The sequence below is a fragment of the Garra rufa genome, chromosome 2 (genome assembly GCF_049309525.1).
Source record: "Garra rufa chromosome 2, GarRuf1.0, whole genome shotgun sequence".
Classification (NCBI taxonomy): Eukaryota; Metazoa; Chordata; class Actinopteri; order Cypriniformes; family Cyprinidae; genus Garra; species Garra rufa.
In genome coordinates, this window is record NC_133362.1 from 18,201,513 (window position 1) to 18,216,545 (window position 15,033).

The window sequence follows — 15,033 nt, forward strand, 5'->3', positions numbered from 1 at the left end:
GGGCGTTGTGTCGGGTCAAAAGCAAATAGTAATTACGATCACTGCTGCTATCAAGTCTACACTGGATACAGTATACAGATGCGCTTGGGCCTGCGTCAATGGGACAAATGGAGTGAAAGAACGTTCGCTTTGATGAGTTTGGTTTAAACAGCTTGTTTGTATCTTTGTACAGATATCAGAAGGATCCCAGCGTAAGGAACAAGTGGATAGTTTATTTTTAATGACATCCCGGATCGTGTCTAAGGTTCGATCTGAGTATGTTGTTTTGTAAATGAGGATCGGTGTCATGGAGAGTTCACAAAGAAACATTTGTTGAAAGATGAAGCGGTACTAGATCTGGCTGCAGCTGCATCACAAACTGTAAGTAAATGGTTTCATAATGCTTTGTTTGGAAATAACCGTTTTTTTTTTTATCATGTTGTCAAAACACTCGCATGCAATAGTGAGGGGACGTTGATACTGTTTCCTATGCAATGACGTTAGCCAATCATAACAGTGGCCGATTCCTGACAAGCCCCGCCCCTTAAAACAGGTCATTTTAGACGGAGGGTCAGAATAAGGGTTGAAAATAATAATTTTTCCATGTATTAAGTTTTTTTGTGCAAAAAAAAAAAAGTAATTAACATTATCACCTCAAGGAGCATATTAAAATATTTTTTTAAAAATCCATGTCATGACCCCATTTGAGAAATTATAAAATTTTGTCAGAGTTTTATTAAGGTTTCTTACCGACGTGACAGTTTTTGCCAGAGTAACCCTCAGGGCAGGAGCAGAAATATTCATCTGGCTCTGTATTCAGACACGTGCCTCCATTTACACAGGGCTTGTGTGTGCCACAGTAATTTAGATCTGTACAAAAACAAACACATAAACATTCATTTCTTTTTCCAGCAGGAAAGAATATGGCAGAAGTCGTCGCAACACTCCATTCAGAGAAGAAAAATGTGTGTGGATGTCAGTAAATGTCTCAAGTGAGAGGGAACAGACCTCGACTGCATTCATTTACTATCTTAACAAAACATTTTTGAGCTAAGTGAGACATTTCAGGTCCTAACACCAGGAATCTCATATAAAAGGGTTCTTTTGTGAATGTGTGTGTTTGCAAATTTTTTAGGCAAACTACCAAGTCTCTTATGCTAAACTTTTTTATATTTGAATACATTTTAAAATGTAATTTATTCCTGAGATGTCAAAGCTGAATTTTCAGCATCATTACTCCAGTCTTCAGTTTCACATAATCCTTCAGAAATCATTCTAATATGCTGATTCAACCTACCTTTGTCACACAGAAGTCCTCCCCAGTTCTTCTCACAGGTGCACGTCCAGGGTTTCACACAGGTGCCGTGCACACAGCCCGGATACGGCAAACACTTATCGCACAGTGGGCCCTGCCAGCCGTACTTACACCTACAAAACCAACACGGAGCAGGAGTGTGTGTATGTGTGTGATAATTCTGCACAAGCTTCCATGAGATGAATCTACACCATTAAACGCATTTATCAAACAGTGGTTAAACCTATTACATCATATCAACATAGTATGATTTTTCACCTACTTTTTAGATACACATTTGAAATGTGACCCTGGACCACAAAACCAGTCATAATAGTCAATAATAATAAGAGGAAATAATCTTTCCATTGATGTATGGTTTGTTAGGATAGGACAATATTTGGCTGAGATACAACTATTTGAAAATCTGGAATCTGAGGGTGCAATAAAATCAAAATATTGAGAAAATCGCTTTTAAAGTTGTCCAAATGAAGTTCTTAGCAATGCATATTACTAATCAAAAGTTAGGTTTTGATATATTTTTGGTAGAAAATGTACCAAATAATTTCATGGAACATGATCTTTACATAATATCCTAATGATTTTTGGCATAAAAGAAAAATCTATAATTTTGACCCATATAATGTATTTTTGGCTCTTGCTACAAAAACACTTGTGCTAGTTAAGAATGGTTTTGTGGTCCAGGTTCACTTTTGTTTTTCTTCACACAGAAATATTAGAATTTCTGGTAGTGTCACACATTGCACATGTACACTACACCGATAACTCTAAAGGGAGGGAAGTCTAAGTATCACAGAAACAGGAGTGTAAACTTCTTTCCAGTAGCAGACACGGGTCATGACCTCTGTCTCTTTCCTAATCTTAGGCAGCAATGAATTCCAGACAGACTGGTGGTCAAAAGGTCATTTCCACCTCACATACTTTAAAAGAAGGTTGAATTAACACAGAGGAAAAGAAACATCACTCAGACACACAAAAATGGACTTGCACACTCATGAGAGAGGTGACGATTCAAAACGGCATACTACTCTACTATATTGTATAGCATACTGTGACAAACAGTGAGCTCATAAGTCTATAAGTGTAAACAGTAGCATAGACTCATTAAGCTCTTGAAAGCTGAATCAATAAGTTTTCCATTCATGTATGTTAGGATAGGACAATATTTGGTCGAGATACAACTTTGAAAATCTGGAATCTGGAATATTGAGAAAATTGCCTTTAAGCTTGTCCAAATGAAGTTCTTAGCAATGCATATTATTAACTAAAAGTTAAGTTAAGTTTTGATATATTTACAGTAGGAAATTTACTAAATATCTTCATGGAACATGATCTTTACTTAATATCCTAATGATTTTTAGCATAAAAGAAAAATCTATAATTTGACCCATACAATGTATTTTTGGCTATTGCTACAAATACTCATGCTATTCTGACTGGTTTTGTGGTCCAGGGTCACATATATTTAAAAATAACATCCTGTATTCACTACAGAGTATTCATTATTAAGCTAGTATTTCATTCTGAGTATAGACATTCATGAGGGAGGCGGAGCTAATATTATCATATTATCCTTCAGTTGTCTGCTCAGCTCATTCAAGACTATTTAAAGCATCTGCACATGCCAGAAAATGTGTGTGCGAAACAATTTTACTCTAACGAACAGACTCATTCATCTTGTCAGACTGCATGACCTGAGAATATATAGAGACTGAGAGAGATCAAACAACACTTACACACATTCTCCCGGAGCGTCACAGCTTCCGTGAAGCTCACTGCAGCCTTGCTTACAAATAGCTGAAAGAGACAGAGAAATTTGAATAAGCTTTATTGTATTCCTTTTGCTCTTCCTTGATTTAGACATGTAATTTAGTCACAGAATGATGACAACAATAATAAGGTGTTCACACATATAACAAGTTCATTGCTGGAGGTCAGGGAAATGTGAAAACTTTATCATAAATGGGACGTATAAGTTAAGAAAAGTTAAGAGTAGCAAGTCTAGGAGAGCAAGGGCCAGATTTACTGGGAAAATTAGCATTAAAGCCCAATTCCATAAAAGCGCTAGAGGGAGGGAAATAAATTCTGCATGTGATTTACAAACAATGCGCACATTAAAGAACACAGATGCAGCCAGAACATCTCTGTAATGACCAGCACAATCTACCGAGAGCAGCACAATTTACCAGTAATTTGACAAGCGTAACCATAAATCAAGTTGCATGATTCATTTTAATACTCCCTTAGCATAAATTTTGTGTCTGAAAGAGAAACTCCCTCAAATGCATATTCAATAAGGTCAGGTGCAAAAATAACTGTGTCCACACCTTTTCAGCACTAATTCTTTACTACGTGTCTTTAGTAAATCCTGACAGTACTATTTTAACACCAAAAGATGGTTTGCGCTGGTGCAAGCTGTTAGTAAATCTGCCCCCAAGACTAAAGATTTTGCTATAATGCTTGTGTCGTGGATACTGTGTGTCAAGTATGCATAAACTGCTTAAAGTTGTTAGCATATTGGTTGGGAACTTTCTACTTATCAGGCTTGCATTAGTTTTTTGCTGCGGTGATCAATAATATTTTGATTGCATCTAAAGTTACAACCTCATTATAACAGCAATACACAAGAAATAAAAAATACTCATATAGTTAAAGATTTTGGTCATACCACATTCTAATAGATAAGGAATTAATAGTTTTTGCTGGCAAAAATTTGCATTTGTTCATAAATTGCAACAATATATTAAATGGTTAGTTTACCCAAAAATGAAAATTCTGTCATTAATTATTCACTTTCATATTGTTCCAAACCCGTAAGACCTTCATTCCTCTTTGGAACAGAAATTAAGATATTTTTAATAAAATCCGAGAGCTTTCTAATCCTCCATAAACAGCAACACAACTACCACGTTCAGTGCCCAGAAAGTAGTAAGAACACTGTTATAATAGTTAATTTGACATCAATGATATAACCTTAATTTGTGAAGCTACGAGAATAGTTTTTGTGGACAAAAAAACTAAAATAAAAATTTTATACAACAATTACTTCGCTTCTGTGTCCTAATGATGTCCTAACTACTTTCTGGACCTTGAACATGTCAGTTGCATTGCTGTCTATGCAGGGTCACAAAGCTCTCAGATTTATTCAAAATATCCTATTTGTGTTCTTTAGTTGAACAAAAGTCTTACGGGTTTGGAACGACATGAGGGTGAGTAAGTAATGACAGAATTTTCATTTTTGGATGAACGCACTCTTTAACATGTCAAGAACAGAAGTTGAGATCATTTTTTCTTCTCTGTGTGATGTATATCCAAGTGAAATTGGTTCTTAAATGAGAAAAAAAAAATTTAGGTTGGGAATTAATTGGATTGTTGGATCACTCTCTTTAGCAAACTCGCACACCTTGCTTGCAGTCTTGGCCGGTCCAGCCCTCCATGCACTGCTGATTTCCAAACTGATCGCATGTGTAATGGCCAAAGTAATCATCTCGGGGGCGACACTGTTTGTTGCACTTGTTGCCGTAGTAATGGCGGTCGCATCGCACGCGCACGCTGTACTGGACGCTGGCTGTTCGGCCCTTGTGCTGAATGAGCTGTCGCTCCTCTCCAGGGTTCATTTCTCCACGATTAACACTCCTCTCGATCAACAAATCATCACCTATGAGAAAGACAAAAACATTCATTTAAATATATATATGTGTGTGTGTGTGTGTGTGTGTGTGTACCTGGTATTCATCACGTTATGGGGACCAAATGTCCCCACAAGGATAGGAATACCAGTAGATTTTGACCTTGTGGGGACATTTCTTAGGTCCCCATGAGGAAACAGGCTTATAAATCATGCACAATGAGTTTTTTTTGATGAAGTAAAAGTGTGCACAATCTCCTGTGAGGGCTAGGTTTAGGTGTAGGGTAGGTGTAGGGCGATAGAAAGTACGGTTTGTACAGTATAAAAACCATTACGCCTATGGAATGTCCCCATAAAACATGTAAACCCAACGTGTGTGTGTGTGTGTGTGTGTGTGTGTGTGTATTTGTGTGTGTATGACGAAGCACGGACTGTCTTCCTGCTTCAGTGAAACACACACTTGTCTCAGACTGCTTGGGAGCCAGTGAGGAAATAATACAATCAGGAACAGACCAGGAAGAACCCCCCACACAAACCCCAGAGAAAAAACACACACACACACACACACACACACACACACACACACACACCCAAACTCTCTCTCGAGAAGCAAAGAGAAACGCTGTGACCTTGCGAATAACTACAGTCACAATGTAGGGGAGAGGGAAAGTCTGTTTGCGGGTGTGTGTGGGTGTGTGGGAAAAAGACAAACAGTGTTTTAAAATGCGAGAGAACACAACATCAACAATGATTCAAATCTAATCTATGCTGTTCATGAAGGTGGGTGTTGGCTTGAGATTCTCACATTGCAGCACTTTCCATTTCAAACGAGAAATTCACACCTGATTAAATTAGCAATATTATCGTCTAGGGATATGATAGGGGATATGGCTGAATGAGGGGGTGACATGATCATTCGAAGCCCAACCATGTAATGAGGCTAGAGGCTCATTTGCATATTACCAATATGAGCTGTAGCATCTACACAAATTTGTCATAAAATGATAAATAAATAACACTACAATCAATCACTTAAATGCTGCAAGTGAATTCAGGCATCAAACTGTACATTTTAAAGGGATAGCTCACCCAAAAATAAAATAAAAAATCTGTGATTAATGACTCACCCTCATGTTGTTCCAAACCCTAAGACCTTTGTTCATCTTCTGAACAAAAATTGAGATATTTTTTATCAAAAGCTAAAGCTTTCTGACCCTGCATAGACAGCAATGCAACTACCACGTTCAAGGCCTAGAAATGTAGTAAAGACATTGATAAAATAGTCTAAAGTGACATCAGTGGTTCAACCGGAATTTTATAAAGCTACAAGAATACTTTTTGTGTGCAATACATTGTATGGGTCAAAATTATTGATATAAAATTATTTTCTTTTATGAAAATCATTAGGATATTAAGTAAAGATCATGTTCCATGAAGATATTTTGGTAATTTTCTTCCCATCATTATATCAAAACTTCTTTTTTGATTAGTAATATGCATTGCTAAGAACTTAATTTGGACAACTTTATAGGTGATTTTCTCAACATTTAGATTTTTTAGCACCTTCAGATTCCAGATTTTCAAATAGTTGTGTCTCGGGCCAAATATTGTGGAAAGAATGATTACTCATCTTTTATTTACATTTGAACAAAAAGTGGCATGTCCAGAATTATTCATACCCTTCTCAATATTCAATAGAAAAGCCTTTATTGGCTATTACAGCAATCAAACCCTTCCTATAATTGCTGATCAGCTTTTTGCATGTCTCCACTGGTATTTTTGCCCATTCATCTTTAGCAATGAGCTCTAACTCTTTCAGGTTGGAGGGTCTCCTTGCCATCACCCTGATCTTTAGCTCCCTCCACAGATTCTCAATTGGATTTAAGTCAGGACTCTGGCTGGGCCACTGCAAAATGTTAATATTTTTGTCTGCAAACCATTTCTTCACCACTTTTGCTGTGTGTTTTGGGTCATTGTCATGCTGAAATGTCCACTGGTGCCCAAGACCAAGTTTCTCTGCAGACTGCCTGATGTTGTTGTTGAGAATTTTGATATATTGCTCCTTTTTCATGGTGCTGTTTACTGTGATTAGGTTCCCTGGTCCACCGACTGAAAAACACCCCCAAAACATTAGGTTCCCACCACCATGTTTGACAGTGGGGATGGTGTTCTTAGGGTTGAAGGCTTCTCCTTTTTTATGCCAACTAAACGCTACATCATTGTGGCCAAACAATTCAATTTTTGTTTCATCTGACCATAAAACAGAAGACCAGAAGTCTTCTTCTTTGTCCAGATGAGCATTTGCAAAGGCCAAGCGGGTTTTTGTGTGCCTTATCTGGAGAAGTGGTGTCCTCCTTGGTGTCCGTTAGACCTTTGTCTTAGCCATGACTGTCCACAAACCAACAGCAGAGAGCTCCTGTTTTTCACCTGTTGAGTTGAACAGCTGTTCCCAATGAATCAGGGTAATTAGGATGCTTTAGAACAGCTTGGTCTATTTGGAATGGTATAGAACTTTGGATTTTTCCATAGACTGTGACAGTTTGCAAAGGGTATGAATAACTTCGGACATGACACTTTTTGTTTAAATTTTAATAAAAGCTGAGAAATATTTGTTTTATACAATGATGTCTCTTGTACATCGTCTTGTTATCTTTTGGGAGAAGCCTGTGTCATTTCCGGTCAAAAAAACTTGCTGGTTGAATAAAAGTAACCTTAAGTCAGAATTTGCCAGGGGTATGAATAATTTTGGGCTTGACTGTATCTGAATGCAGAAAATATTTTAAAACCCAGTTAACCAATTTGAGGATGTCTTCGAGATACGGCAGTGGTATTTCTGACAGGTCGTTATGTTTGACAGTCAGCCAAGGTGCTCTATAAATCGTCCTTGTGCATGTTCTCTCACGAATCCTTCCCCACAGCTGAAATCACCCCGCTCGCCCCATCTCAGTCCACTTGCTCTCTTCCTTAAATGGACACACGATTCCAGAAGTGGAACAAAAGCTTTGACATACTTTCCTACTTTCCGACTAAAAAAAGGAATTCGACACGCTCTTTCATATCAAATGTGCCATCCCCCCTTTTTGCTGTCCTCTCTTCCCCCCTCGCTCTCCCCCTCACTTATAAATGTATAAAAAAAATTCATCTACAGCAATTAGTTACAAAAATACACACCAATCACTCCCTCTTTATAAGCTGAAGGAGACACTTAGAGACTGTTACTGGGTAGAGTCACAGTAGCGTGTGTGTGTGTGTGTGTGTGTGTGGGAGAGAGAGAGAGAGAGAGAGACCCTGAAGATAAGCCAGCTCAAGAACACAGTCACACTCACGCATAAGAGCCCTAACTATCAAACAGGTAAGCAGATGAACAGCTCTCGCCAGGTATAAAACGCAATCAGTCGTGTTTATCCGCGAGCTCAATCAACACTAGAACTTCAGCCTTGATCTGAGAGTCTCTCTTTAACTCATAACAACAGCTTTAGATAACGAAAAATCTCAGGAAACACAGATGATGGCTGCTGTTAGCCTTAAAAACAAAGCATCTTTTCTTAGTTTCTTTTTCTTGCTATTATTTTCCTTCTGTCTCATTCACATCTCTCCATCAGTCTGTCTCCAGTTTGCTGTTTCACTGCCTCCATCACAATGGGTGCGAGTCGGCCCCCATCGCCACGGCGATAACAGATCACAAACAATAGACCAAAGAGTAGCACAAGGCCAAATAATTTCCCCTATAACTACACAACGCTCTCTCGCCCACTTTTCTAAGTTTTCCTCCATGGTAATGCACCCCACCTTTCTTAACTTCCCTTTTGCATTTTTTCCACTTATCCACTTTATTACCATCTAGCGATCTACCAGCCAGTGCTGCAGTACAAGTGAAACACAATAACACCCTTTCTCTGCCCCTTGACGATACGTGAACAATGCAGTTGACCCGCTGGCCAGAACGAGCTGTTTAGAGTCCAAACGTTGAGCTGGAAAGACAGACTTCCTGAAAGGTAAACAGCCCCGCGGGACCCTCTCCTCCAAGGGCCCCCGCTACCTGATGCCCTGCAAACGCCAGAACCGGCTTCTTGCATCTAAAGCCAGATTATTTTTTTTTTATTACTTCAAGGCCTGATCTACATAAGTGAGCTAATTCTAGAAGGCAGAGTTGGAATAAACACCTGTATAAAAAAATGAAACTGCAAGGCAGGTATGACACCCTGATGATAAATTGATCTCCTGTGACAGCAGATTTGTCTGTGGTGTCTAGGAAACAAAAACATGCATAAATATAAACACAGAAACCACCCACTGTGATGATGATTTCTATCAAAGAAGTACTTTGTCATTATTATCTAAAATAATAACATTATAATGCAATTTTGCAAGACCTAAAATTGTGTACTTAATATTAAGAAATATTGCACAATATATACACACACAATATAAGATTTTTAATGTTTTTTAAAGAAGTTTCTTATCTTCATCGAGGCTGTGTTTATTTGATCAAAAATACAGAAAAAAAATATTGTGAAATATTATTATGATGTAAAATTATGTTTTTGATCATTTATTCCTGTAATCAAAGCTGAATCATTACTCCAGTATTCAGTGTCACATGATCCTTCAGAAATCATTCCAATATGGTGATTTATTATCTTTGTTGGCAACAGTTGTGCTGCTTAATATTTGTTTTGGAACCTGATACTTTTTTCAGAAATTTTTGATGAATAAAACATTAAAAACAACAGTATTTATTTAAAATAGAAATCTTTTCTAACAATATACACTAACGCTCAAAAGTTTGCGGTCAGCGCATTTTTATTCTCTGCTTTTTATTGAAAGAAATTATACTTTTATTCAGCAAGGTTGCGTTAAATTGATAAAAAGTGATAGAAAAGACTTAAATTATCAGAAAAGATTTATATTTTGAATAAATCCTGTTCTTACAACTTTATTCATCAAAGATTGCTAAGGTTCCAAAAAATATTTGGCCTGTTGCCAACATAGACCATTTTATTAATAAATGAGCATATTAGAAGGATATCTAAAGGATCATGTGACAATTAAGAGTGGAATAATGGCTGATGAAAACTGAACAAGAATAAATTAGAAACCAATATTTTATATTGTAATTTCGTAATATTACTGTTTTTTTCTGTATTTTTGATCAAATAAACACACCCTTGATGGCCATAAGAGAAGTTTTACTGATCCCAAATTTTGAACGGCAGTGTATATGTATATTTTAGAATTAGATTTTATTATTAAGTATTAATTAAATATTACCTATTATTAATTAAAAAGCCCAACCCAGGCTAATGAAAATACATGCCTCTACATACATTTCTGCAACACAGTAATTACGTTACTACACGTTTCACAGTAGTTTCAAAGTGAAAATTCCAGAGAGTGGTGCTAAAACATGTTCAATATGTGAGCATGGCACAGTTTTATCACGTTGGTACAGGCACGTATTGCGACTGTTCAGAATTCAACTATCCAGAGTGTTGCTAAAGGTCAATGCTCTGTTGTGTTGTAAATATCCCCTACACTAAAACCAACCCTAAACCTACTTGATAGTGTTAACAAATGCAAAAGTGATATAAAAATGCATTTGCTGATGCAGCTGTGCTATTTTACCTTTCTTTTAAGCTGTTACCATAAACCATAGGTTTAACAGGGATCGTACCAGAGCTCTTTATCACTCAAGTGCAACGCCATATCACGTGAGCTACTGAGCAAACCTACTGAATTAGAAAATTTTGTGTGAAAATTAGGCTTTATTACTCAAAACTCTGTACCTGTAAATCATACTTTGTCTGAAAAGGAATAAAATTTGTTGGAGTTTTACTGCCTCATGTTCATTTCAGCTGGAAACTGCAGTGATTCGTACATATAGGTACTTTTTTCATGTATATAGAGGCATGTATTTCCAATGAGCCTATGTTGCAAAAGCCTATCACAGAAATAAAATTTCCTATAATCTGCTAGCAAATTTTGAGAAGTCATCTATTAGCAAACTGTAATTCTTGGCACCCTTCCACACACAATGCATCAGGAGCATTCACAGCCTCTCACTGGCTCTTCACCGGTTTATGTCTCAACATCAACATCTTGTCATCTGGGTGATCATCTCAAAAAAATGCAGACTAGATCTTGCTCACGGTCTGTCTGTCTGAGATCTAGCCTCCGTTTGAAGCAACCGAATGTCCTGCGCTGAACTTCAGAAAGTCACATGACAACTGTCCAGCAGAGATTTGTATGCGAACAAATCAGTGCCTTGTTAGTGTTGTGTGTATTTGTGAGAGAGTATATTCATGCCAGTCCTGTCAGTAGCCCTTTGCTTTATGACTAATTGGCGGCGGCGTATTTGTTTGTATGTGTGCGTGCATGTAGTGTGAAGAATAGTAGCACTGCAGCTGCTCAGACAATAATTAGCTCACAGACATGTGTGGAAAATAACGAGCCGCTACAGTAATTAATGTCTTAACGAGGCAATGACCTCATACTCTTTGTTTAGACCCAAACTCTCTCCAGGGACTTTAAACATGACATGCTAAGTATAAACAGTTTCCATTTGCATGCTAAAACAACCTCCATGCCCCATTAAGGCCACTAGCAACAAACAGCCAAACAAGTTATTCATACACAAATAAACAAACTAATCTATACAAATACTCAAATCTGACAAAGTGTCTAGAGAGATATAAAATGAAGCTTCACACAAAATGTATGTTTCTTCTACTTTGCAGTAGAATGATCTTTTACGAAATATCCTTAGTTTTTACAAAAAGATATTATTGAATATAATAGGATTTGCTTGCTATAAAGCAGTTTATCTAATAACTTGTTTCTGACCAAACTAGAGACTCTAGCCATCATCACAGTAGTAACCACAGAACAACCTGCTTAGAAATCCTCACATAGCAGCAACGTTAACACTAACTGATCTCCACATCACATGTTTTTCCAAAAACACATAAAATAACAGTTTACTTTCTAACATAAACTCTTCCCATCCAGTCGAATATGCGAATCTCCAGTCTAGTCGCAATAATGCTCAGATTTTTTTCCTTGGTGAAAAAAGAAAAAAAGTCTTTTATGCTCACCAAGGCTGCATTTATTTGATCAAAAATACAGTAATATTGTGAAACATTATTTAAATTTGAAGTAACTCATTTCTATTTCAATATATTTTAAAAGAGAATTTATTCCTGTGATGGCAAATTGAATTTTAAATGTCTTCACAGTAATTAATTACCTGAAATTCTTTGAGCATATTTAGCTTGTTAGGGTTTATAGTGTACATTTTAATGATCGGCCAACTCCCAGAACATGAATTCCTTCATTAATGGTTCTTCCTGTCAGAGTCATCATGTATTATGGAGCAATGGAGAACCTCAGGAGGAGAAGAGGAAAACAGGACACATCTGGGTAAGACAACACACACACACACACACACACACACACACACACACATCAACATTCACACTGTGTGTTAACATGTCCTGCAGACTGGGTTTCCATATCATTAGAGCGGACCTACAGTGTTTTCTGATCAAGAAAGTGCAGTGTTGATAAACCAAAACTGATTTAAAGATGCACTCAGAAATGTTTTGGTTATATGGTCGATATGCAAATGTCGATATGAAATGTTCTACAAAATGTTAATTTTTTTATCAAAATAAGAGGGATCACACAAAATGCATGTTATTTTTTGTTTAGAACTGACTTGAGTAAGACATTTCACATAAAATACATTTACATATAGCCCACAAGAGAAAATAATATTAGAATTTATAAAAAATGACCTTGTTCAACAGTTTACATATACTTGATTCTTGATTCTCTCTGAATGATTGAATGACTTTTTGTTTAGTGATAGTTGTTTATGAGTCCCTTCAAACTGGCCACTGTTTTTCAAAAAAAATCCTTAAAGTCACATAAAATTCTTTGTTTTTCAGCATTTTTGTGTATTTGAACCCTTTCCAACAATGACCGTTTGATTTTGAGATCCATCTTTTCAAACTGAGGACTCATATGCAACTATTACAGAAGGTTCAAACGCTCACTGAAGCTTTAGAAGGAAACACGATGCACTAAGAGCTGGGGGTGGAAACGTTTTGAATTTGAAGATCAGGGTAAATTTAAATTTAACTTATTTTGTCTTCTGTAAAAAAGTATCTTCTGTACACATCTTCATTCTGTTCCAAAGTTTTCACCCCTGGTCTTAATGCAATATTTTTCTTTCTGAAGCATCAGTGAGTTTTTGAACCTTCTGTAATAGTTGCATATGAGTCCCTCTGTTTTTAGTGTGAAAAGATGCATCACAAAGTCATACAATCATTGTTGGAAAGGGTTCAAATATACTTAAATGGTGAAAAAACACACAATTTTCGGGACTTGAAGGATTTTTCTGAAGAACAGCAGGCAGTTTAACTGTTCAGGACAGACAAGGGACTCATGAACAACTATCCTCCCCAAAAAAAACAGCTGTGGATCATTCAGGTAACAACACAATTTTAAGAATCAAGTGTATGTAAACTTTTGAAGGCCATTTTTATAAAGTAAACTATTCTTTTCTCTTGTGGAACATATGTAAATGTCTTTAAAGTGAAATGTCTTACTCAAGTGAGTTCTAAACAAAAAATAACATGCATTTTGTACGATCACTCTTATTTTGATAAAAAAAAAAATAACATTTTGTATATTCTGCAAGTTGTATGTAAACTTCAGTTCAGTACTAAAGAAATTCAGAAGTTATTCAGTTCAGTTATAAACAAAAAAAAAAAACATGCATTTAGTAGGATCCTTCTTATTTTGGTAAAATAATTATCATTTTGCAGACTCGGCAAGGTGTATGTGAACTTTTGACTTAAACTGTATGTATGATACTTTTTAATGAGGAAAAAAAATGCATTAGCTTTTAACCTTTACTATAATGGAGAACTATATTAGGATGTGTGGAACATAGTGCATGACAGGCATTTGATTTCTGCAGATATCAGTGTAATTTTCTGCTGAGTTCTGTGCATGCAAATTCTTAATTGGTCAGTCGGTAACCGTTTGTGGTTCAAAGACACACCAGACCACAGGCATCCAGCTGTCTTAATACTCTGGACGGCCACCTGCTTTGTTTGTTGTACTAAAAGAAACAGCAGCTGTCTGTGTGAAAACATCAAAAGGGCATAGCCTCAGTCTGACAGAAAATGAGGAGGAATCTGTCTAAGAAAGAAATTTTACATAAACGCACAGCATACTTCAAAGCTAATGCAGTCCTTCTACACTGCTTTGAGTAACTTTGTCTGAATGGATACATCTTGTATCTCGTTTCAGAAACAATGTTCTGTGTCACTTGTAGCCCTAGATGTGAACTTGCTCAAGAGAGAGAGATTGTCGGTATTGATGAGACAGCATACGCAGCAGTGCATGGTGGTGTGTGTCAGGGTGTTGAGAAATCATTACTCACTGCTGTCTGGGATCGTTTGGTTGTCCCAGTCCCAAGCCTCCACGATCAGAGTGTACGCTCGCTAGGAGATAGAGAGAAAGAGCTAGTTAGCTAATATACACAGACATATAGGTTTCCACAGTCAAAGTCTATGCTGAAGACAAACACAAAATATCATTCATATTAGTCTACCTACAGAGTCAAAATGAAAGAAAGAGTTTTATTACAATACAGTTCAAAAGTTTATTTTGTAGATTAATGTTTGTGCATGAAGTCTCTTATGCTCACCAAGGCTACATTTATTTGATCAAAATACAGTAAACAAAGGAAATGTTATTACAGTTTAAAGTAATGGCTTCCTATTTAAATAATAGCTTTCCAATTTACTATTTTCAGCTGCCACTACTCCAATCTTTCAGTCACATGTTCCTTCAGAAATTATTCTAATATGCTGATTTGCTGCTTAAGAAACATTTCTTAAAATTATCAATATTAAAAACACTGCTTAAATGGGACATCGGCTGCCCATTTTCTACAAGTTGGTATGATTCTTCAGGGTCTTCATGAAATGTCTGCAACATACTTTGGTTAAAAATCCTCAATGGTAGTGTAAAACAACACCCTTTTACCTTGTCAAACAGCTCTTCACATTGACCCATTTCGGCCCATGTCTCTCCA

At 36.7% G+C, this 15,033-nt stretch overlaps 1 protein-coding gene across 1 annotated transcript in view; it reads right to left on the reverse strand.

Moving 5' to 3' along the window:
• Positions 1 to 15,033, reverse strand: part of jag2a (jagged canonical Notch ligand 2a) — a 51,195-nt gene that overhangs the window by 24,964 nt on the left and 11,198 nt on the right. The window contains exons 3-7 of the mRNA XM_073834606.1: positions 14,377 to 14,437; positions 4,698 to 4,952; positions 3,031 to 3,091; positions 1,277 to 1,407; positions 730 to 849 (exon numbers count right to left, since the gene is read on the reverse strand). Coding sequence (XP_073690707.1) covers positions 730 to 849; positions 1,277 to 1,407; positions 3,031 to 3,091; positions 4,698 to 4,952; positions 14,377 to 14,437 — 628 coding nt within the window. The remainder of the gene's footprint in view (positions 1 to 729; positions 850 to 1,276; positions 1,408 to 3,030; positions 3,092 to 4,697; positions 4,953 to 14,376; positions 14,438 to 15,033) is intronic.